This window comes from Epinephelus fuscoguttatus, linkage group LG18, assembly GCF_011397635.1.
Source record: "Epinephelus fuscoguttatus linkage group LG18, E.fuscoguttatus.final_Chr_v1".
NCBI classification, from domain to species: Eukaryota; Metazoa; Chordata; class Actinopteri; order Perciformes; family Serranidae; genus Epinephelus; species Epinephelus fuscoguttatus.
Window position 1 is genome coordinate 26,884,902 of NC_064769.1, and position 23,928 is coordinate 26,908,829.

Consider the following 23,928-nt stretch of genomic DNA (forward strand, 5'->3'; position numbering starts at 1 on the left):
TCTTAGCCTTTCTGATCTGCATCAAACCCAAACCAAGGCAGTCTTCTGAAAAAAAAAACACAGGATAAAACAAACACAGAGATTTATTTGCAGCTCTGACATCATAAACATTAAACGCATCACAGGTCAGTTCATTCTCATTGTGTCAAACATGCTGACGGTGCAACAAACCCAACAAACACACACAGGCATCAATACACGCAGTGAAAACTGAAGAAACGTGTACAAACCGCAGGCATCAGGGAGAATTCACACAGAGGATTTCCAAAAATAAAAGCTCTTAGAGGTACTTGGATTGATTAGTTGTTTTGATATAATTGGGCACAAAAACATCATGACTTCAGGTCTCTTTTGCCTCTGTTTTGTAATCAATAATGCATGAAAATATTCAGTAGCTCACAAACTGTAGGATCAGACAGAAAAGTTAATAACAGGCACAACATGACTTTTCAAACAGTGTAAACTTTCAAAGTGAATTCAAAAACTACCAAAAACCATTTAAGATTTATGGAAGAGATGTTAGAAGAAAAACATGATTCGAGACAAGAGAGAATAAATGTATTATCAGTACATGTCAGATACACCTGATGTGTGGCATAACTGAATTTAAGCAGAAAGGCATCAGAGGACAAAAAAAATATTTAAAATGAAATTAAAACATGATGAGCAACATAACAGGAAAGGTTCAGATAAAAGCTGACGAATTGGTTGGGAAGATTGTCACAATAAAAGGCATTGGTTCAGTATGTTAAGGAAAATGGTTGGCTATGTAGAAGTGAGGTGCACTGGTATCTGGACTGCAGTCAATAGTCTTCTTTGCTTAGGAAGGCTCCGAACTGATTGAAAGGACAGTCGAGTATCTACGACCAAATTGCAGAAACACACTGACATTTCTGAAAACCACAGATACATTACATGTGTAAATTGTTTTGTAGCCGATATGTTGAAACTTTACCTTTATCAACAACAGTGTGGTGAAGGTGTTGCTAGGTTTAGGCACAAAAACTACTTGGTTAAGATCATCTTTTGGCTTAGAGTATCCATGTTTGGTGGCACAAAAGCCACTGGAAAAGCAGGGACAGGTGACTGAAATACACCCAGGTTTGGCGGCAAAAATGCCACTTGGAAACGCCACAATGTGTTGGCTAAAAAACACCCAGGTTTGGTGGCCCAAATGCTGCTGGGAAATGCATCCATATGCCAGAGAGAAACACCCAGGTTCAGTAGCTAAACAGTGCTGGGAAACACTGTGATGTTTCAGTGAGAACACCCATGTTCAGTCTCTTCAACGCCACAATGTGTCAGTGGAAAATACCCAGGTTTGTTACCACAAATGCTGCCGGGAAATGCCGCAATGTGTCGGTGAAAAACACCCAGGTTCAGTGCCACGAATGCAGCTGGGAAACACTGTGATGTGTCAGTTAAAACACCCAGGTTTAGTGGCTAAAACGGTGCTGGGAAACACTGTGATGTTTCAGTGAGAACACCCATGTTCAGTAGCTCAAATGCCACAATGTCTCAGTGAAAAACACCTAGGTTCATTGCCACAAATACTGCCGAGAAATGCCGCAGTGTGTTGGTGAGCGACACCCAGGTTTGGTGGCTCAAAAGCAGCATGGTGTTGGTAAAAAATACCAAGCTCCAATACCACAAACACCACTGGGAAACACTAGAATGTGTCGGTGAAGAACCTCCAGATTCAATGGCTCTGACGCAACTGGGAAATGCTACAATGTGCCATCAAAACACCCAGGTTCAGTGCCACAAACACTGGTGGAAACACTATGAAGCATTGCCATAAGATAACCTGTGTGGTTGTTTGTTGGTTTCAAACAGTGGTCTACAGAAGCATCTTGCTTAGTTGACGTCATTCACCATCTCTTACAATGCCAACATTTTCTTCTAGCGACTGGGCTGGTCAAGTGCTTGTCAAGTTCTCTAAATATGTAAGAAAGGTGCTTCAATGCTTTCTTTCTTCTCCTTTAGCACTATGCTAAAGGAGACCATCCTACAGACTGGACCATCCTACAGAAAAGGAAAGGACATAATGCTGTCCAAGACCTTGAGGCAGCAACATTTAAAGTGACCTGCGTCAATAACATCTGCCGTCACATAGTTACGTAGCCTACTGTAAGGGCAGATGGATTCTCCTTCACATCTTACCTTGACCTCATGGCGTTTTCTATTGAGGTCAAGGAAGAGTGCTTAGAAAAAAGACATATAACGTAATTGTTTTACTACCTGAACCGCAGCCTCAAAGTCTCACACAGTATAAAAACCACTGTTAACTTGATGCTGTTGATGCTTTTTTTGGGATTAATTTTGCGTTCTTGCTTTATTTGATCGGAGGGGTCATCCAGATCTCAAAGAATTCATACTTTTTTTATGATTAATTAGAATGAATGAATTAGTTGCCAGTCATCTTGGTCAATAAGGCTGCATTATGTTTACAGACTAGTACTTTAATGGGGTCAACAAACTTTTACCAAAAACATGGAAACTTTTCAGAAACTGAGAAAAAGTTACACACCTGATTAGTGGCTTTAATGAAATCAACATTTTTTAAGCTTTAAAACTTTAACAACATGTATGAGAAATAAATCTGCACATAGTAATAATGGATTGTGTAATGTGAAGGTGAACATGATAATAAAAATTATGCTGCAGGGTACAGAGCGTTTTAGCTTCTTTTAGCTTACTGTTTTGGTTTTACTGCACATTTAGTGTATGGTTCAGTCTCATCAAACCCCTCTCTAGCAGCAAATAAGCTTTTATAAACCCGCTGTTCACTATCTGTCCAGCACCAACAGACAGACAAAGTTAGCAACTAGCTGGCGACATGAGTGGAATATCCAGTAGCTAAAATGCCAGACATTTTTCTCAGGAGTTGGTGGAGACCAAAACAGAGCTAAAAGGAGGGAGTGAACATTGGACTTAGATTTATCAGAAGCACTCAAACCTCTAATGGGATGAAAATGCATAACAACTTTGTAAGGTGATACTATGTCAATGCTGCATTTTCAGCTTGTTCTGCTGCCCCCAAGTGGTAAAAAAACAAACAGTTTCAGTACCGCTGCTTTAACTTCTGTATCTTTAAAATCTAAAGGCCTAGACACCCTGAACTATGGCCAAGAACTAGTGGCAACAAAGGCAGACTGTCGCACACCTCACGATGCCTGTGTCTTGATCAAAAAGTTGTACTTGAACACACCACCAAGACCACAGCCAATGGCCAACTAGAATGTATGCTCTGTGCCTGTGTGAGAAGAAATAACTCTCCATACCAGCAGGTGGCAGTCTGTATTAGTGACCCAAAAAGGGAAAGCAGAAGATGAAAAGGACAGATTCAAGACGTTAGTTAGCCAATTAGCATATTAACAACACAACCCGATGTCCAAAGAACAACTGATATTTACTCTGCACTAGTGATCAGTAACACAATAACAAACCTTTTCTGCTAAAGAGCCCTCTTGATTTTACTTTTTTGTTTACTTTCCTCACTTCTGTTTCTCTTCTCGTGCACTAAGCTGAACTGCCAATCAGAGTTATTTCACTCCTTGGTGGGCTAAGCCAGGCCCGCCACTGATTCAACATGCTTAATCAGCAGAGAAACAGCCGACAAGGAGCTACTAGTGGCAACGACACGGGACATACCACAAAAACAAGGGCGACAGACGTTCCTTGATGACCCAACATTAACCAACAGCCGACCATTGGTTTGGTGTTTCAGGGCCCTAAGTCTTAAAGATACAATTCTACTGAAATACCACTTGCTTAACTGTTAACATGACTTTCTTAATGAATTAAGTTGGAGCAAAGGAAGCAAACAAAATAAAAATAAAACATGTGGTAAGAGGATTAAACTAAGCTGCTTCTGTACAGCAAGTGTTTAGAAATATGTAACCTGTACATTGTGATTAAATACATTTTTCAAGACCAACATGAAAAACAAAAATGGCAGATAACAAGTTGAAATAAGCAAACAAAACAAAACCTATGATACTTGCATTTCTGGGGATCTCGTAACAATTATGCTGCTTAGTATCTGGGAGAGAAGGTTATAATGTGAGCCAGCTCTTTATGTCTTTACCGTCAGCAAATTCATATTTTAATAAAACTAAAATCAAACAGCAGTGATTGTTAAATATGGCACTGAGATCAAATGTTGGCCGGTGACAAAAAGCCCCACACAAAATAAAAACATTTTTCTACTTGTGAAGGCAGTTTCTCTGTGTGAATGAGGTTCAGGTTTGTCGAAAACAAACGCTTGTTTGTAATGTTTCCTTTTTTTATTTGGCACACTGGTAGATTAAATACAGGTGACAATGAGCTAAAGCCAAAGCTCTACAACACTTTAACCTCAGATTTTTTTTTTTTTTTTGTTGATAAATCCAGCGAGCACAATACTGAAAATATTACTGATAAAAAAGTAATTTAGTCGAATGCTAACATTCTAAATGTTATAATGTGTTTTGCCATTAATAAGCCACACTTACAGTATACTAAACATGACTGCAGACCCATTTGGCAGCCCCTGGTTTCAGTACACTTTGAAAACCAACCTGCAGTAATCCTTCTATTATGCAGCTGTGAGTTGGGACTGCTATGTAACACCTCCCTTTGGCTCACTAAAGGACAGAATAAGGATTTAGCTGCCAGCAGGTGGCAAGCAAAAAGATCATTTCCCTTGTTTCTGGTGCACCTCAACTGGGCTCAAGATTTTTTTTATGAAGTAAGGCAGATCAAGGTATTACACTATGAAAGGAAAACTGTTGAGTTGCACTACAAACAAAGAGATCACATCGGACTTTAAGCTTTAAGATTTTTGACATTTTAATGAGTAGGATTTTTTTTGCAAATTTAAATCAACTGGCTTCTAAAGACTGCTCAAGCGTAGCGTCATGGTACAAAACACACAGCCAACTGAACTCAATAGAATTTTGTTTCAATATGCTGTGATTTCATAAGGTTTTCTGTTCGTCCATCTATCCATCCATTATCTGTCACCACTTATCCTTCACAGGGTCGCGGGGGGCACTGAAGCCGATCCCAGTGGACACTGACCAAGAGGAGGTCATTCCTGTGGGCTCCGGCAACACTAAACCCCCAAGCTTGCTTGAGAAGGACTAACTGCACAAATATCCCATGGAGAGAGACTCTCACTGCAGCCTGTTTTATTTCGTTCAGGAAATGTCAGCGTGCAGCCTCATTCTGTGGACGATAAACAAGGTGTAGACTTCCATCTGTGTCACTGATAATGAGGAAATACAGTGAGTGCTGGATGGAGCAGTGAGTGACAACAACCCCGCCCACATTTAAGAGTACTGTTTGCAGTGGAAACACTAGGGTGTAGGTACCATGTCTGAAGGGTTACTTTTGGATCCAAAGGTACCAAACCAAAAGAGTTTGGTGGAAATGGGGCTTTAGAGACAGACAACGATTCACACTCACATTCACACAAGGGCAATTTAAAGTCCCAAATCGACCTAACCTGCATGTCTTTGGACTGTGTGAGGAAGCCCAACCACCCGTAGAAAACCCACACCAACATGGGGAGAACATGCAAACTCCAGACATAAGGGCCCAGGACGAACAGTAGGTTTAAACCCAGAAACCTCTTGCAGTGAGGCAACAATACTAACCACTCTCTGGTTTTCTGCACAGCAACTGTTAAATGGTCCGGTACGCAATGAAAAAACAATAAAGTCTTAAGCAACAAAACACAACAACTTGGTCCACAGTTACTTCAAGTGTTGAAACAAAAAAAGTCTTCATAGCAACTTTTACTATACTTCTTCAAGAGTTTATAATAGTGTATTTTCTTCATTTTGTTAATAAATTGGTAATTTTTGGGTTAATTTGACAACCAAGCTTAAGAGCACTACAGCAATGAAAAAACAAACAAACCAACCAACAAATCTTGACAATCATGAAAAGAAAAAAAAAACTGTGTGAAATGTGAAGGATATGACAAAAAATTGACAATAATAATCTATGTTTTACATTTCTTTTAATATAAATAATTGGTCACTTTATATTCTAACAACATGGGTCATGTATGGGGCCTTGAAGCGATATTTCACTTTGTCCGATTATCTGTTATAAAGAGATGAGAGAGCCACAGCTGCTCTGAAAAGCTAACGTCACCCCACAATAAGCGTAATGATGCTGATTAGATATAATCATCCTCCCCCCTCATACATTCATTTATGTTGACTTATACTATTATTTCCTGTTCTGTAAATGTTAGCTAATCAGGGTAACACTGCTTCCCCAGAGCAGCTGATATATTTAGCTGACTTATCTCAAACTCCCACAGAGATCAAAGTCTGTTCTGCCACAGTGGAATAACGCTTTAAAAGCCAAGGCAGTAGATCAGTTTGGAACAATATATCTATCCTGGTCAAGGACACTCTATTCATGACATACAGTTTTTTTTGTTTCTCTGCTTCACATTTGCCATGCTGTACCCATATTTGTCACCTACAATATGAATGGTATATTACCTGCAAGTCTGATGCCATCATGGAGGTCTAATGGAAGAGTTAGCTGTGCAAACGCAAAGTATAAATAACAGTGCTGCAAACAGACAGCAGTTGTGTGTCCAAGTATCCAAACAATGCTATTTCTGATCAATCATATGGCAGTCCTGTAGCACAGCAGGGTGTGACATTAGCTAAATGAACCACATGCTATTGTTCTGGCATCAAAAGTCAGATAGAAACACAGAATTCAAAGAAAACTTGAATCATCGGCATAGAAAGCAACAACTTAACGGCCACACCCACCTAGTTCGTAGCTAGCCTGGATAAGATGCTGGTAGTGAGGTGAGAAGACTGATAACTTTTTCTCTTTTTAATGTCTTTCCATATCTGATACTGCAAAATAATTTTACTCTGAAACACTCATCAGGTGCTTTTGTTAACCCTTCGAAACATGGAGCAACATCACTTTTCTTTTGCTGCTCTAGACGCCTTACAGAAGTATTTAAACATTTGAGCTCCAAGCAAATTGGTGCAATTTCTTTCAAAAACATGGGAAAAAAGCAGTAAGCAACTTGGTAAGAAATGTTCCACAAGTTGCAAAAAATTAATAGATTTAGAAAATTATTTTTTAAAAAAGGGAAAAATTACATTTATAATTATCATTGTTGTATATTTTATTATTTAATTAAAATTATGTTACAGAATTATTATAATTTTTAAGTTTTTTTCCAGGTAATTTCCTTGTGTCTTTCTTGTTTCCTTTATTTTATTTCATTTTTTACTAATTTTCTCTTTTTTACTAAATTCTTGCTAATTTTTTTGGTCATTTCTTCTGTCATCGCTCATTGCCTTCTTCTCAGGTTTTTAAAAAGGAACCAAGCCTATTTGCTCAAGGTTTTAAAGGGTTAATTAAGCATGATGCTTGTAGCCACTGCGAAAACTGTCAGGCACCATGGATGTATAAAGAAAAGTGGATATAGAGTCACAGGTGGGGTCCAGTTAATTTGTGCATGAAGCCAAAAAAGTTTGACTTTAGTGTGTAAAATTACCCAGATCTTACACTGTGCTTCTGCATTGCTGGGCCCATACAGAAGCCGCGCTATAGACTTCCATTTTAGCGCTCTGCTAACTTGATTCGGGATAAAATTATTTATTCGTACGGCCCCTCTAGACTTTCGAAATGCTTTCAGACTGAAAGGACCAAATCCCGATAATGAAAGGAGTCATTTTGCACCGGTTGTGATGCTTCAAAAAAAGAAATGTATCCACTGATTTACAGGCATCACTCTCCCAATGTGAGTCTATTGGAAGAAGTCTTTTTGGGCCCACATGATGAACTCGGAAGTTGTAATTCTATGGTTTGGCCACAATGTAAAACTGGCTTCAGAGCCCGGCGCTGCTCCTAGGAGCTTGCAGAGCAATGATACCCTATGTTAGCTTCTGGCTAGCTTCATCAGCTGTTAATCAGATGTGCAAACAGGAAGTCAATAAAGCCATAGATGTATAATAAAAACTAGACACCGCACGCCAAGATTGTGCCTATTCATTCCAATGGTACTTGCCTGGCACATACGCCAAAAAAAGCTTCTACCTCCCTGGTTTAACTCCAAGGTATGCGGCCCACTGAAAATGCACAGTAGTGCCAGTTCTCCCACTGGCTCTGCGAGTTCCCTCTTGGCTCAAAGACTTTACATTGTGATGACGTCACAGATTTTTAAATTGCTTTTCTCAGTTCAAGAAAAGTTTTACAAATATAAAACCTCCATGGATCAAAAATTCAAAATAGAAGGAGTCATATTTGACCTTGTTTGCAGTCAGATGTCTCTTTTATAATGGTGGTCTATGTGTTAAGTGCTTTTTTGGCCACAGGGTTTTTTTTTTTCTTAGCAATACCACGAGTGAGACCACTGGGAGACAGAAGCAGAGTTCCTGCCGTTAACTGAGCTTGTCGTATTAACATTTATTTCAAGGTTGCTTTACAAATGAGCCAATACAAATATATTCAGAGTACTGATCCAAAATATGAATTCATAATACTGCCATACATAATAATCACCAGCAAGTGGCCAGAGGCAGAACAATCTACTCTGATTGTTTGCTTATGAGAAATAACACACTCCACAGAGGCTGTTTAACCTCTTTAGCTTTGTGTTGGAGGTATCTCTATGTAGTGTATATTTATTTACTGTTACTGATATTAAGTGTTCCACAAGCCCAATATTTATCTGCACAACTCATTGTGGATTAAGCTGTTATTACATACCCTAAAGCTATAGAGGCTAACAAGCTGACATGAGCTTAACAAATGCCAATGTCAAGCCAAAAAGCACACCAAACAGCGGCAAAGTGCGGCTGAATGCAATAATTACAAGACAAGACTTACTAGCTGCAATTTGTCGCTTAAAGTTAAACTATCCCCAACTTTTAGTTTGGCTGCGCTCGGCTTTCCATGTCGACTGCTTGGCAGCTCGCCTCAGGCCTCACTTCGTCAGTGCTTGGTGTGTTTTTGGCATCACTTAGGTGTCAAAGACTTCTGACACGACACCACAGCCAACTATATTAAACACAATTTGGTGCATTTTAAGCAAACGCCCAGAAAAAAACTGCTTGTGGCTAATATGGGTACAGCATCAAAGTGTGAAGCAGGAATAAAAATAAAACAAAACCACACAGCTGCTCACCCTGGTCCAGGAGGAAAAGTTTCAGGAGAGGACCATGATTTCATTTACACATATATACAGCCTAATGCTAAATTCTCTGTGGCCCAGTCATCAAGTGACACCTTAAACAGGAGGCAAAACCTTTGCCCTGTTACCAAGTGATGAACTGATTAGACACCTAAGAGTTCAGATTAAAGTTTCCAACATCTTTCTGCCTGTTTAGAGCCATTAAACTCATTTAAACCACTTGTGAGCAGACAGACTGGGAGCGTGCAGAGCTTAATTCCCAGACTGCAAGTTCTAGACGAGGCACATTATGTGTCTGACAGTGATGAAACTGTCCCCTCCTGTTTTAATTTCCACCCAAACAGAGCTCAAAGGCAGACAGGCTGAGGACTGTATTACCTTGGATATCCACTAGAGGGAGACAGGGTTGTTTCATTGCCAGGGTGGCAGACAGTTTGGGAGGAAGAATAAAGGACAGGAGACAAAGAAAAGAGGAGCAGAGGATGGTGTGTTTTAGAGAGGAAAGAATATGGAAAAAACATGCAATTAAAGATGGCAGAAGGAGAAGGTAAAAGAAGGAGGGTATGTGGCAAGTAGAAAGGACAGACAACAGAGGAGCGCTGACTGGTCATTTCCTTCTTGATCTAGCATGCACATTTCTTCTCGTTTGGCTGAGCATCGCCAAGCTTCGTGGCGCCGTTCCCATTGGCTGGTTCAGCAGGTGGTTTTTCGACGCACTGCTCCATCCTCTTCATGACCAGGTCCAACAGCGTTATCACCGCCTTGTCCACCTCTGCTCCTGTCGCTGCACTCGTCTCGAAGTACGGGATCCTGAGGGCGATAAGACGTAATATTTCTTTAAAAGATGGTTTAAAGGCACAATTCATTCTCCTAAACAGTCATAAAAAGAAACCGACATGGCGGCATGGTGGTACAGGGGTTAGCATTGTCGCCTCACAGCAAGAGGGTTCCTGGTTTGAACCTGGTGGGGTGTTTCAACCTCGGGGTAGGGGAGTTTGCATGTCCTCCCCATGTCAGCGTGGGTTTTCTCCAGGTACTCCAGCTTCCTCCCAGAGTCCAACGACATGCAGGTTAATTGGTGACTCTAAATTGGCCGTAGGTGTGAATGTGAGTGTGAATGGTTGTCTGTCTGTATCTGTCAGGCCTGTGATAGTCTCGTGACCTGTCCAGGGTGTACCACGCCTCTCGCCCAGTGACAGCTAAGCTAAAATAAGCTAAGCTGAGGTAGCCAACTGAGCTACGACCGATATCTCAAACACTTGGCAACTCACACCAAAATAATCTAGATGGACAAATAGCACCACAGGTAAGAGGACAAATACGTTTTTTTTTTTAAATTTGGGGGTGTACTGTCCCTTTAAGGAAGCTACTGCAAACTTTAACTTGTATTTTGATCTGTAAACTAAAGAAAAATCATTTCCTGGTGTCAATCCAGCCACTTAAGACCTCAGTCTGATGTTGCCTGGCAACAGAATCCTGTTCCAGGAAGTAATAAACTCTGTCTTAAACTCAGGGGAACTTAAAAATAATCAGGGGCTGAGGGACACTCTGAACGTCAGATACTGGAAGAGAAAAGCTCAATTTTCTATGTATCTACAGATTACATACGTTTAGTGTTATTTCCACATCCATCATACTGAACACATCAAACACAGGAGGTGAAATATTGAACTGTATGCATAATTATTTTAACTATGTTTTATCTAAAACAACTGCGAGTTGTTTGTGTGTGTTCATGGCGAAACATGAGACTCTGATCTTCAGAATAAAAGGTGTCGGGGATAGACAGGAAAGGCCATGTAATTTATTCACTGTTGTTTCTGTGGTTTAATTTAATGAGCAGCAATGCAATACTGCTTTCTTTTTTTCAAATTATGAGCCAGATGCACAGTCACTAAAACTTCAAACTATCCCCCTAACCTTTTGATGGATTCATCAATCTATGCTCCCGGTTTTCCACATCTGTGTGTGTTTGTTTCCCAGACAGGCTCCATAAGCAATTGGTGCACTTTGCAATAATTACGTAGCTTTGACAAAATAATAAATGTCTATTATTGCTGACTGTTATGCACAGATTTATCTACATAAATTACAATAATACTTTCAGTGAAATGAACTGAAATCAATCAAAAACGGATGGGATTAATTTTAAAAACGTAGAAGGCCAAAGGCCCGAATGCACTGAATGCGTCTGATGCACGCTTGTTGTTTTTTTTGTTTTTGTTTCTTGTTGTCATTTAAGTTTTTATTGAAGCAACAGCACAAACTAAACAGCGCAAGGTGTAAACATTATGGGTGCCCTCTTCATCTGAGCTGTAACGTTAACTAGCCCAGTGGTGCTAGGTGAGCCAGCAGTAGATACATGCTTCCTTCTGCGAGGTGATATCATTGGCGGGGGGGTAGTTCGGTAGAAAGAAACTAAGTCCTACATGAAACTGCTCACAAAAAGGGTTTGGAATATCTTCGTTAACTGGATTGTGAGTGCTGGAAAGAGACATTGCTGTTGAGTTTTCAAATGTATTTTTTGGCACTTTGATTGGTGAGAAGGCAGACAGCTCTACGACCGATATCTCCAACACTCAGCAACTCACACCAAACAGTCTAGACTGATAAATAGCACAACAGCTGCATCAAATACTCTAGATGAAAAACAAACTTACCCGTATTTATCAGCCAGCTCCTTGGCCTGTTTCTCCTGGACCTCCCTCTGGTCGGCCAGGTCCGCCTTGTTTCCTACCAACACAATATCTGGATTCTCGCAGTAGGCATTGGCCTGTAGCTGGCCTGGAAGTAAGTACAAATAAACAACGAATGAAATAAAAACGTCAATGTCCCCTTTTGACCACTGGTGGCACTGCAGAGTAATGTTTTCATGGAGAAATCAGAAGCAGACCTCAAGCTGAAACAGTTCAGATTTCTAAACATAAAGAAAAAGTAATGTGAGCAACATACTCATCCAGTTTCTGACATTGAGGAAGCTCTGCTGGCTGGTGAGATCAAACATCAGCAGGAACCCCATGGCGTCCCTGAAGAACGCCGTTGTCAGGCTGCGGAACCTGGAACATACACACACACCAGAAGAAATATAAATATCACATCTGAGATTTGAAGTCAGAGCTGAAATGTCTGAAACTGCAGTTCCTGTGCTGTAAGGAAACTCAGACAATACAGAAGTGAGTTGAAAAAACAAAACAGTTTCTCTGATGAGATATTAAATAAATGTATTATTTCATGTGTATTTAATTTGACTTCTTCTAATGTTTGTCTTGGTGGTGATTTTTAAAATTCAGCATGAAGATATTAAGGTAGCAAACAATGGTATGTTTGTTTGCATGTATGCTTGATTGACAGGTCTCTCAGCCGCTGTTACTTAACCCCCCCCAAAATGAACATTGATATATAAATAATTCACCCTGTTACACTGAATTTGTGAAGAAAATTTTGTTTTCCTCACATTCAACTGAAATGAACTAAAAGTGAAACTTATCTCTGCTCTTTTGAAAGCCAGACTCCACTGACGAAAACAGTAATTTTACCTCACAGAACATGGGAGCTGCTCTACTGCTGCCTCAATCAGTCAGTTTTTTTGTGTTATTACGTGACTTTAGTGAATCTGAACTAACCATCTAAAACACCAAAGTCACAAAATAACTGCTGATCACGGCAATGGTGTTCCAGCAACTTCCATGATCAGTGAGGTAAAATTACTGTTTTTGTCATTGGAGTCTGGCTTTGAAGAGAGCATTTAGTTCAGTTACCCATCAGAAAGGGCTGTCTGTTCGGGAAGTACTGAGCATATAACTGGATAAATGAGACTTGGATTATACTGCACGAGTTGTGTGAGATTGTAAGCAGATGTTTTGAGATAATTTTGTTATGTTTTTTTCTTTTTTTTTTTATTTAAAGATTTTTTTGGGGGGGGGTGGGGGGGGGGGGCATTTTAGCCTTTCATTGACAGGACAGACAAGTGTGAGGGGGGGAGAGAGAGGGGGAGTGGCATGCAGGAAATGGCCACAGGCTGGAGTCGAACCCAGGCCCCTGCGGCAACAGCCTTGTACATGGGGCACCTGCTCTAGCCACTAAGCCACCAGCGCCCCTAGTTTTATTATGTTTGAACACGTACCCTATTGACTTAAATTCACAGAGAATTTTCTCAAATTTAACGTAACACGAGGTGAGTAACTGATGTAAAAATGGTTATGAGTTACACTCTTAAGCCCCTTTTACACTGCCAGATTTTCGGCGAATGTTGGGCCGTTTTGCCGGCAACTTGCCGGAATGGCGAGTTGATCTGAGGTGCCCAATTTTCCACCTCATAGGATAGTCATATTGGTGGAACCCTTTTTGTTTAGAAAGACCGAGGCGGCCTTCTGTGACGGGAGGGGCTGTTGATGACTTGTGGGAGGAGCTGTTGATGACGCCGTACGTGCGAGCCACTGGCGGTGGACAAACAGGAAACAGCTGATAGCAGGAATTAGTGAGCAGCTAGTAGCAAGAGGGAAACGACAGACACTGTAAAGATGAGCAACTGGGGAGACAAGGAATTGTGTGCCCTCCTTGTCCTCGCAATCTAAGAGGCCATTAACCGTCAGATGATGGGACGGTGAAGAACGGGCCAACTTATGAGAGAATTGCTGAAGGACTGACCAGCCGCGGCTTCCCTCCCACATCACTGTTTACGTCACACGCTGAGCCACACGTTTTGTTTCTTGCCCCCCATTGCCCCGAAAAAGGCGCATTCTGTATAAACAAAAGTAGGTAGGCGGCATTTTGCTGCACTCCCCAATTTTGTTTTTATACGGCCAATGCTGAAAAAAGACTGATTGGGCTTTCCTGCAAATTTGCACAATTCCTATCTAAAAAGGGCTTTGGTGACACACCCACAAAGAATCATCACCCGACTCTGCAGTTCCTCTCGTCTCTTAACTCATTGTTTTTTTAGAGAATATGCTAGGGATGTCCCGATCCGAATTGGCCGCCAATATTAGCAAAAAACAGGCATCGGCATCGGATCGGACTGCATGGAAAAATGCCGATCATAAACTCCGATCCAGTTTTTTATGGAGTCCGTGCCAGCCCAGTGCTCTGCGATTCAAGCAGTCCATTCCAGTGATCCGCTCCAGCTCTTACTATCAATCCACCAGGCCTGCATGCAGACAGCAGATACACAGAGGGTAGGAAGAGTAGCGGTCAATTTAGTTAACTGACTATTTGTTTTCTGCTCAGGTTTTTGGAGAGTGATATTTTTATTTGGTTTACACTCTTACTGTTTAAGTAAAGAGCACTGATGGCATTGTTTTGGGCATAATTAGTGAAATTGGAGCCATGGATGGACTACAAAAACACTACTAAAATAACTGAAAAGGAAAGGCTGCATTGTTTGTTAAATGCCAACAATGTCTTTTTATTTATTAGGGGGCCAAAGCACAAGTGTGTGGAGTCTTGCTGCTATTTTAATTTCATTGCTAGACATTTTAAAGATTTCTTGTGTTGATTCATTTTCTATTTATTAAGGGGCCAAAGCAGCCAAAGCAAACCAGCTATATTTTTTATTTAATGTTAATGTTCAAGTTTAAAGTTTGTTTATTTAACCCTGTTAACAACAAACAGGTCAGTTTCTCATACCAACTGTTGTGGATCATTCTAACTAACCTGATTAAGTAGTTGTTCTTTGCTGGATCAAACCTTTTCTAACATGACTGACAACAAAATAAGTGAATATGTATAATACGTGCTTGGATCGGATCGGTATCAACCAAAAGGCTGTAATATCGGTATCGGATCGGAAGTGAAAAAGCTGGATCGGAACATCCCTATAATATGCATTACAGGAACCCACTGTACTCTTCCTGCCCAGCACCAGACAGCAGACAGATAAAGTTAGAGACTAAATGGTGAATATAGAGAAACATTTAGCAGCTCAAGAAACAGATATGTCTATCAGGTGTTGGTGGAGACCAAAACAGAGCTAAAAGGACAGTGAATATTGAACTTACATGCATCAGGCAATGCAATGTTGTTCTGTATCTACAGAAAGTATAAATATGCAACTGTTTGCTAACAAGTTCAGCATATCAAGTGTCAGTGTTGGGATTAAAGCTGTTTTCCACCCCCCCACAAGTGGCCAAAAAATCTCAGTGCACATTTAAATGTATAAAACCTGGGCAGCCTGATGGCTTAGTGGAAAAAGGGAGGCAATGTCCTTTCCGTGGCAACCACAGGCTTGATTCCATCTTGTGGCCCTTTGCTGCATGTTATCCCCTGTTTCTCTCCCTCTTTCACACCTTGACTACTTTATCCAATAAAGAAAAAAAGCCAAAATAGAACTGCATAAAAAACTGGGAACCAGACGAATCTGCCAGGTCATGTTTAATTTGCTTTGGCAGATACATCTGGTCCCGTCCAAACCGATTTCCACCTGATCACTGTGGGGGAATAACAGCCATTTATGTAATATGAGGCAGCTTTGATAGACTGACACCTTGTATTAATGTGAAACTGCTTTATTCAGCGCATTCACTGGTTTAAATCACCAAGTCTGTTTGTTTTGGAAAGACAGAAACCTCTGCAGATAATCCAGCTCCTGGCAAACACCTCTCCAACGTCTGGATCTTAAGTTATCAGAGAAAAAAGGTGAGCACACATAGCAGGTGCTGGGCGAGACACCCGTCTGTGATGTGCCAAACAGCCCAGGAGAAACACTGAATTGTAAAGTGAAACTGCCTAATTCAGTGGTTTTTTTTACTGGTTTTAATTACCTGGTCCATTTGTTCTGGAGAGGAGGAGGACTCTGCGGGTAATTTAAAGGCCACTAAAAATCTCTTGAACATTGGAGGTACTCTAATCGGAAGAAGCTTCGCTGGTTGCAATCTGTAATCCTCACCACTTCATGTCTCTAATTCTTACACGCTGTTTCTTTAATTAATGAAAATCTACAATGGATAAAACAGATGCTGCTGTTTGTATCCACAACAGTTAGTAATGGGACTTCCCCAGTTTGTATGTGCTGTGGCACGCTGGGCTTCTGGGTGTGACACCAGCGAGGAACATAACTCTGTGTAAACATTACTTATAAAGCTTTATCTGCAAATATGTATTACTCAAACAATCAGGACAAAGCAGCCGATATCAGCAGTGTTTCCATAGCAAACAGTCTGACGAGCTGATCACACAGGTGGAATAATGACTGGGTGCTCCATTAGAGGATCACAGGGATCAGTTTATGAAAATAGGGATTGTTCCGTTACACTGGGCTGAAGAAATGAAGTTAAAATTATGTAACTAACACTGACTCATCCTGCCATGAGTCATCGTCAGGCTTTTATAAACAGATTCAACAGATCAAGGCCAGTTCCAATTAGAGACCACACACACGCACACATGATTGACACATGCTGTAAATACAGACAAGGAGGCACGGAGACACGCAAACAAACAATGATATGAATCCGTTGTTTCTCTGATGAACCATTCAGTGTGATTTTCATGCTCGATTTCAACAACAACCTCGATCGTTTTACAATCTTTGTCAAAACGGGATTTGACATTACTGAAATTTAGCGTTCAAGTGAAAGGTATCTTTTCCCTAGAGTCAACCAGAATAGCCACAGAGTAACGATTGACATTTTAAAGCCTGACTGCAGATATGAGATGCAATATTGCCTGTCAATCAATCATTTAGCAGACCTCAAAACATTCTCCCTTTTAAGTTTTCATATCTTCTTCACATCACGACACACTTTGAAGGAGTTCAGCTTCTCACTCTCAAACTTGCTGGGGAAAAACTTAGTGACTTTGTATTTCTGGGGACACTCAGGGTTTCCCTTTAAAGGAGCACCTCACCCTGCTAATGACCATTGGTTTATCAGTTACTTACCCGCTGTTACGTTGAATTTGTGAAGGACACTTTGCTTATCTCAAGTCTAACTTATCCAGTCGTACACTCACTAATTTTTTTTCCGATGGGGAACTGACATGAAAGTGAATCTTTTCGTAGTTCTCTTAGACTTAAACTGTAATTTTACCTCACTGAAACTGAGAGCTGCTGGGACTGGATATCTGATATGCTAGAAAACTGGAGAAGTCTGAAAACGACTGAGAGCATCAGCCAATGAGAGGCGGGATACGTCCCACGTCAGCACGCAGGAGGACAGAAGGAATGTGAGGAGGACAAGCTGCAGGGTTGCCACTTGCCAGGTCCGCTTATTAGCCACGACTTTGGGCTTGTTTCTAAAGTGGAGTTGCTTATTTGGGCTTGCTCTCTAAATGTCACCTTTCTCTCTATATATATCCGTCTAATAAGTTATTTAAACGCATGAAAGTCGCTTCCTTTGGGCTTGTTTCCATAGCCCTGGTTGCTTGTTTCTCTCCCAAGATCTGGCAACACTGACAAGCTGGCCGGCAAGCAACAACAACAATGGCGGCGTCCACAGGATCACGGGGAGCAGGTTGTGTTTGGACCCAGGATACTAAAGAATATTCATGCCTTTACGATGTGTCGTCTCCAAGTTTAGTGACTTCACCGCGTTGACTGTTTCCAGTGAAGGAGGAATCCAAAAAGTGAGAACATATTTTGAGAGTTTTCTTCACAAATTCAATGTAATACAGGGTGATTAACTGAAATACAAATGGCCTTTTAGAGGCTGAAGTGTTCCTTTAATGTCAATACAGACAGTCACTTTACCGTTGAACTACTACAACTGCAGTGACCACCACTTAAAAAACATTTATTTGAAATTAAAATAACGTTAAATTTACATTAAACACCAAACTTAACACAAAATTACTGTGAATTCGAAGGCAACGGCTACATTTTGCTACAAAAAAATCCAAACCCATTCAGGAATTATTTCCCTCATTAAAGTAAAAGCTTCTGACATGTTGGTAGAGAGAACTGTGAGCAGATTTTGAAACAGCGGACTCAGGATAGAGAAGTGTGTAAACTGTAGTTGTCCTGTTTAAGAAAAAAAAAGCCCACCTCTCCTGTCCAGCTGTGTCCCAGAGCTGAAGGTGAACCTTGAAGGTTTTCCCTGTGGTCGCCCCATTGGGGTTGGACGTTGTGTACACCTGAGGAGACAGAGTCAAAACACAAATTTCAGTCCATCAGATACATGAAACGTGGCGATCTATTGATTTCACCAAAAACATGTTAAAATAAAAAAGACACAACTACCTATTCATTTGAATGACTCCTTTGTTGACAAGCTTAAAGCTCACTTAACTTTGACAACAGTGTAGAGCTCAAGGCTCCTTTATTCCCAAGGTGACTGCAGCCATTTACCATCAGCTATAATCCACCTCTTACTGTTGCACTTTGCACCCTCCACTACTTGCACTTTTTTACCTGTTGCACTCCACAAACTTGATGTTTTTACAGGTTATTGAGATAGATGGGAAAAGTTTATTGAAGCTGAGAGGTGGTGAGAAAAGATATGTGGCCTAACTGAAAACAGTGACTGTCTCTGTGTCTTGTACTTGTTGCGGTTGAGCTAGTTTGGAATATTGTTATGCCTATATGAAAATTGTATGGCTATTTGGACCTGTTGTGTGAGGTACATTTTTTAGTGTTTCATTGCATTTTGTTTTTTGTGATGATGGAGTGGTGCCGTTTGTTTGTGTATTGGTTGTGTTGTATGCAATCACCACCTGTGTACACTGAGCTCCACTTCTAAATGCAAAAAAATGAAAAATAAGAAAAGAAAGACAATGATGATGATGATGGGTTAAAATAAAATAAAATAAAACAAAACAAAATAAAATAAAAACAATTAAAATAAAATAAAATAAAATAAAACTTGATATTTTTACTTCTAAATGCAAAAAAGTGACATAAAAATAAAATAAAATAAAATAAAATAAAGAAAATGATCAAATAATTAGTATTAATTATGAGAAAAAAAGAGAAAGAGGAAAAAAAGAAAAGATAAAATGACAAAAAAATATGTCCCCACTAGGGGTGGTGGTGGTTGGGTTACAATAAAATAAAACAAAATAAAATAAAAATAATTTAAAAAAAACTTGATATTTTGACAATTAGTTGTTTTCAGAGTCTTTGTCACCATGTTGTTATTGATAGTGTTTTTATTGTAGTTTTATGTGCTGTATGTTTCTTCTGTGTTTGTCACGTTTGTGTTACGCTGCACCAAAACTGCCCTCCAGGGACAATGAAGATTTACTGAATTTAATTGAATTGACTTGAATCTGGCGACACACTCTACTGATCTCCGTTAGTTGACAAGGCTTTAACTGGTTATGAAATGAGAAGTCAACGGAGTCGCCTGAACTGTGCAGATCCTGCTTTGTTCCTACCTGCTGGGCAGCTAATGCTAACTAACCAGCTGTCTGCAGATATCGGGCAACACAAACAGCAGGAGCAGATGAATCAGTGTGCAGACCTTTTTGCTCTTTCTCTGCTTAAATTGATTGTTGAACTGGCTTAGACAGACCGTAGCTGGATGTGATAACCTGTATTTGTTGTCTACCTACATGCTGCAGGGAAAAAAATCATTAAAATTGTGAATTATCCCCGAGCTTGAAAAAAGGCACAACCGCCAACACAGTGTCTTTAACACAGCATGGTATGTTTTCGCCTCTCAGCTGCTTCATTGTTGTGAATATCTCAGCAGGTGTGATTAACAGTGATGTGGACAGTGATCGTGACTCTGTGATGATGAACTCTTGTGTGCGCTGCTGCTGGTTGTCATCGTCGTGTCTCTGCAGGAAGCCTCGGGCGTCATTCACACCTCTCACTCTCCCAGATGAGACACTTTCTCAGACACTCTTTTGAGGCTGCGTTCACACAGAGGAGCTCGAAAGTGCTTTTAGTTCTCGTTTTTTCCAATGATAACCGGCTTTTCCATTTCAAGTGGAAAATTATGATGCTTGTACATCTGACGGTGTCAATCAGGAATTTTGTCACTTTAGGGGCGAAGCTTCTCAGAATGCAGCAGGGCAATTCTTTTGAGGGCACAAAGGCCACATGCCAGAGCCTTGACTTAAGAGAGGCGATGATTTCACTTTGATAGACAAATCCATTTCTAAAAACATCAGTTCCTTTTTAATAAACTATGTGACACTTCTAGAAAAATAAAAACAACAAACATTTAAAAAAAGAAAAAGAAAAATCTATTTCAGAATATTATTGATTAAACTAAAGTTTTAAAGCACTCTGATGAGGTATACGATCTTAACACATATGGGGACTTTACATCACATCTGTGTGATGTAAATATAATACATCGCATGTGTGTACACTCTATGGATTACAATATATGTAGTTCACATAATCCTTTTGAAATTAATATATGTTTTTTAAATAAAAACTAAAAATAAAATATAAAGTTTATTACGAAAAATGTGTGTCATCCAAGAGAGACAACAAAAACAAATGGAATGGTCAAAGGCTTTATATTTAAATTTAAGGCATGCTCATGCACTGAGTAACATCACAAGTAGGGCTGCACGATATCGTTTGAACATCGCCATTGCAATGTGCGCATGTGCGACAGTCACATCGCAGGACATGCGATGTTTTCTCTTCTTTTTTAGAACATGTAAGCTTTTGTTTTGCTTCAGAAAAGTAGCTCTGAAAAAAGCTCCTTGCTTCGCTCTGCTCGCCTCTCTGAGCACTCAGCAGCCCCCCTGAAACACTGAACACTGAAAATAAGCGACATGCAAGAGGGAGGAGAAACGGTAGAGGATTTATGCCTGGTACACACTACTCGACTTTTCTGCCCGTTCTGAAAGTCACTATGTCACATTACACAACTGTGGCGTCATAAAATCGTGCCGTGACTTGACCGACAGACATAACACACTACACGATGGTACTCACCAATTATCCCCGGTCGTCTTTCACGACGTGTGTGATGTCATTGGGTTATTCTTGTCCTGTTTTTATTACTTTTCCTATTACTTCAGTCACTGTGTCTGTTCATGTGCCAGCTGAAATGTTGTTGTAGTCACCTAAAAGCATCAGCAGATGGCAGGAGCTACATTTGAAGTACCGTACACAAACATATAAGACACTGAATCCTCCACAACAAGTTCCTGCAAATGTTTCACAATAAAAGCCTATTTAGAAAATGGAGGGATTCTTTCAGCCGAGGTTATAAAGGGCTTTTAATTTGAAACAAATTCTGGAAGTGTTGAGTTTGAAATGACGGCACGATGCATTAACTTTATCAAAGCAAACGGGAGCGGATAAAAAGTAAAAATATAAAAAACACAGAGAGATTAATAAATAACGGCCCTTTTATAATGTAGTCTGTTTCAAATGAAGCTGGTAGCCCCTGCAGTTATGGTGACTAAAAGACCTGCCACTATTTTTTAATTTTCTTACTTTAAGTCATCTGGTGAAAATTCTTGTATTTTTTAATATCACAATTTATATTGCAAAAAATAAAATAAATCGCAGTGTCAGTTTTTTCCAATATTGTGCAGCCCTAATTACACGTAAATGTTCCACCTTAAAAGTTGCCTGAACAGGAGTCAATGCACAAACCTGCTATTTTTAAAAATCCCATCAAGGGAGACTCTCACTTTAGCCTGTTTTTTGTTTTCTGAAAATGTCGGTGTGCAACCCTGCTCTGTGGAGAATAAACGAGGTGCAGACATCCCTCTGCATCACCGGAGAAGAGGAAATACAGTAAGTGCTGGACAGAGCAGTGAGTGACAACAACCCCGCCCACATTCAAGAGCCCTGTCTGCTGTGGAAATGCTTAACGGATCCAGGGTCTCGGTACATGTCCGTAAGGGTTGCTTTTGGTTCTAAAGCTACTATACCAAAAGATATTGGTGGAAATTAGGCTTAAATAAGAGACATGAAGTCAGTAACACAAAAGTATCAAAGTTTGCTAACATCAGTAACAATAACTGGTCATGTAAAGCTCAGCAGAACAAATTGAGTGTGAAATGATCCTCCTCAGAAAACAGAAGAGACAGACGACATGTTCACTAAAATCGGCTCAGTTTACAACACTGGGAGATTTAGCATCATCACAGCTTTCCTAAACTGTCCATTCTGGTTCAGTGGCTCAAATGATAAACAAACTGGTCTGCATTCAGCGTTTAGCTTCAGGCACCATGAAGACCCTGAGGAGGGGCTAGTGATAGCACTGAGCTACAGCTGTGATCACACGTGTCTGCTTCTGTTTGACTCTTGAATATGGGGTGTGAGCTTAACACACACACACACACACACACACACACACACACACACACACACTCAAACACACAACACAGGAGGTGAGGAACAATAATCAATCCTATGAGTCATCCAGAGTGGTGGGATTAAAGCTGCATTGTCAGTATTTCCGACGTGCGAAGGCAGAATAGCACTCAGGTGACCCAACGTCTGACCAAACTGAGCCTCGCCCACTCTCTGATTCACTTGGACATCTCTGTGCATTTACCCTGATGAGAATACAGCGACAGGACTACATGTTTCCAACAGGTCTCGGTGACAGCTTTAAGTGGTTTTCTGGCCAAAATCAATGTTTTGACTGTCAAATCCTCTGTAGACTTGAAAGGTGGCTGTAAAACACTGATTTGTTTCTTGACAGAGAACAGAAGCTGTGCTAAGCTTGGATTTCTCTCATTTACAGTGGATTCCAATATTGACAAGTTGTTACACCTGAAAAATAACACCAATTAAAGCCTGTTAAAGCTGGGGTAGGCAGCTTTATTTTGGCAGAAATCCCATAATAGCCTTTCAGCATATTGTAATTCTAGTGGACAAAGAGAACACCAGACCTCTGCCCCTCCTCTTGGCTCTGTTTTCAGGCTTTAGACAATCTAGCCTGTGACAGGAGACTTTGGCTGATTACAGGTCATTTCAGAAAGAGTGTTCCTAATGGCTATTCTACAAAAGCTGACATGCATGCACGTCCCTTCAGTGAAAGCCTGATGTAATGGCAGAGAATCCTGCGGAGACAGTTACTTTTCCAGCATTGGCAACAACTGCCTATTCTGCAAAGCATCCAAAAAAGGAAGACTGACTTATCAAAACAAGTCTAAAAGAGAGTCTGACAATGAACAAAATAAAACAGTTGTCAATATCGGGGAAGTTTTTCAGATATGGAGAGAAAATGTTGCTATAGTTTAGTCTTTTGCTAACCGCAGCTAAAGGCTCACTACTGTGGCTCTAAGTTCACATTTATGTAGCTAACATTAGCGGACAGCAGCTCTGAAGACTGACCACCAATCAGTGACCACAGAAACCCTGAGCCAGTCAGCGCAATCCCCAGCTCCAGTGGACCATACAGCTCCAACTCCCTGTCAAATCAGCAAACTTTCTGTTGCTGCCATTACACAGGTTAGACCCGGTGCTGTCGCTGGCCACAAGTCCACTATGACAAACAGCCCTGGGATTTATGCTTGCCAAATTTGAGCCGATACAGCAGGAGGTGAGGTGAAGGAACCATGGTATGGCTAGCTAGCTAATTCTTGTCTCATTTGTGGTCTTTTAAACAGACAGAGAGAGCGGAGCAAAGTAGGGTTGAGTGAGTGCACTGCAGGCAACTTTACAATTACATAAGAATAAATCAATGTATGGGAAACGCTGGGTTACTGTTTGAAGCGTAGACATATGCTTGTGGTCGTCTGATGGAAGGGGCTTAAGACAGAGGGAAGCAAGCTGCAGGAGGAGGATGTATTTTCAAGCTCTGCCCTTTTTATTTTGCTTTTTCCAGAAAGTGCCAAAATTTAGGTATAATCATTGAAATATGAAGCTACAGCCAGCAGATTATTAGCTTAGC

The 23,928-nt window shown here is 40.5% G+C and overlaps 1 protein-coding gene across 2 annotated transcripts in view; it reads right to left on the reverse strand.

Moving 5' to 3' along the window:
- Positions 1–349: 349 nt before the first annotated feature.
- The window catches only part of LOC125906201 (ras-related protein Rab-27B-like), an 88,885-nt gene continuing 65,306 nt past the window's right edge, over positions 350–23,928 (reverse strand). For both annotated transcript variants that reach the window (XM_049604669.1, XM_049604667.1), the window contains exons 3-6: positions 18,150–18,238; positions 12,125–12,228; positions 11,833–11,956; positions 350–9,982 (exon numbers count right to left, since the gene is read on the reverse strand). In XM_049604669.1, coding sequence (XP_049460626.1) covers positions 9,796–9,982; positions 11,833–11,956; positions 12,125–12,228; positions 18,150–18,238 — 504 coding nt within the window. In that variant the 3' untranslated portion in view covers positions 350–9,795. The remainder of the gene's footprint in view (positions 9,983–11,832; positions 11,957–12,124; positions 12,229–18,149; positions 18,239–23,928) is intronic.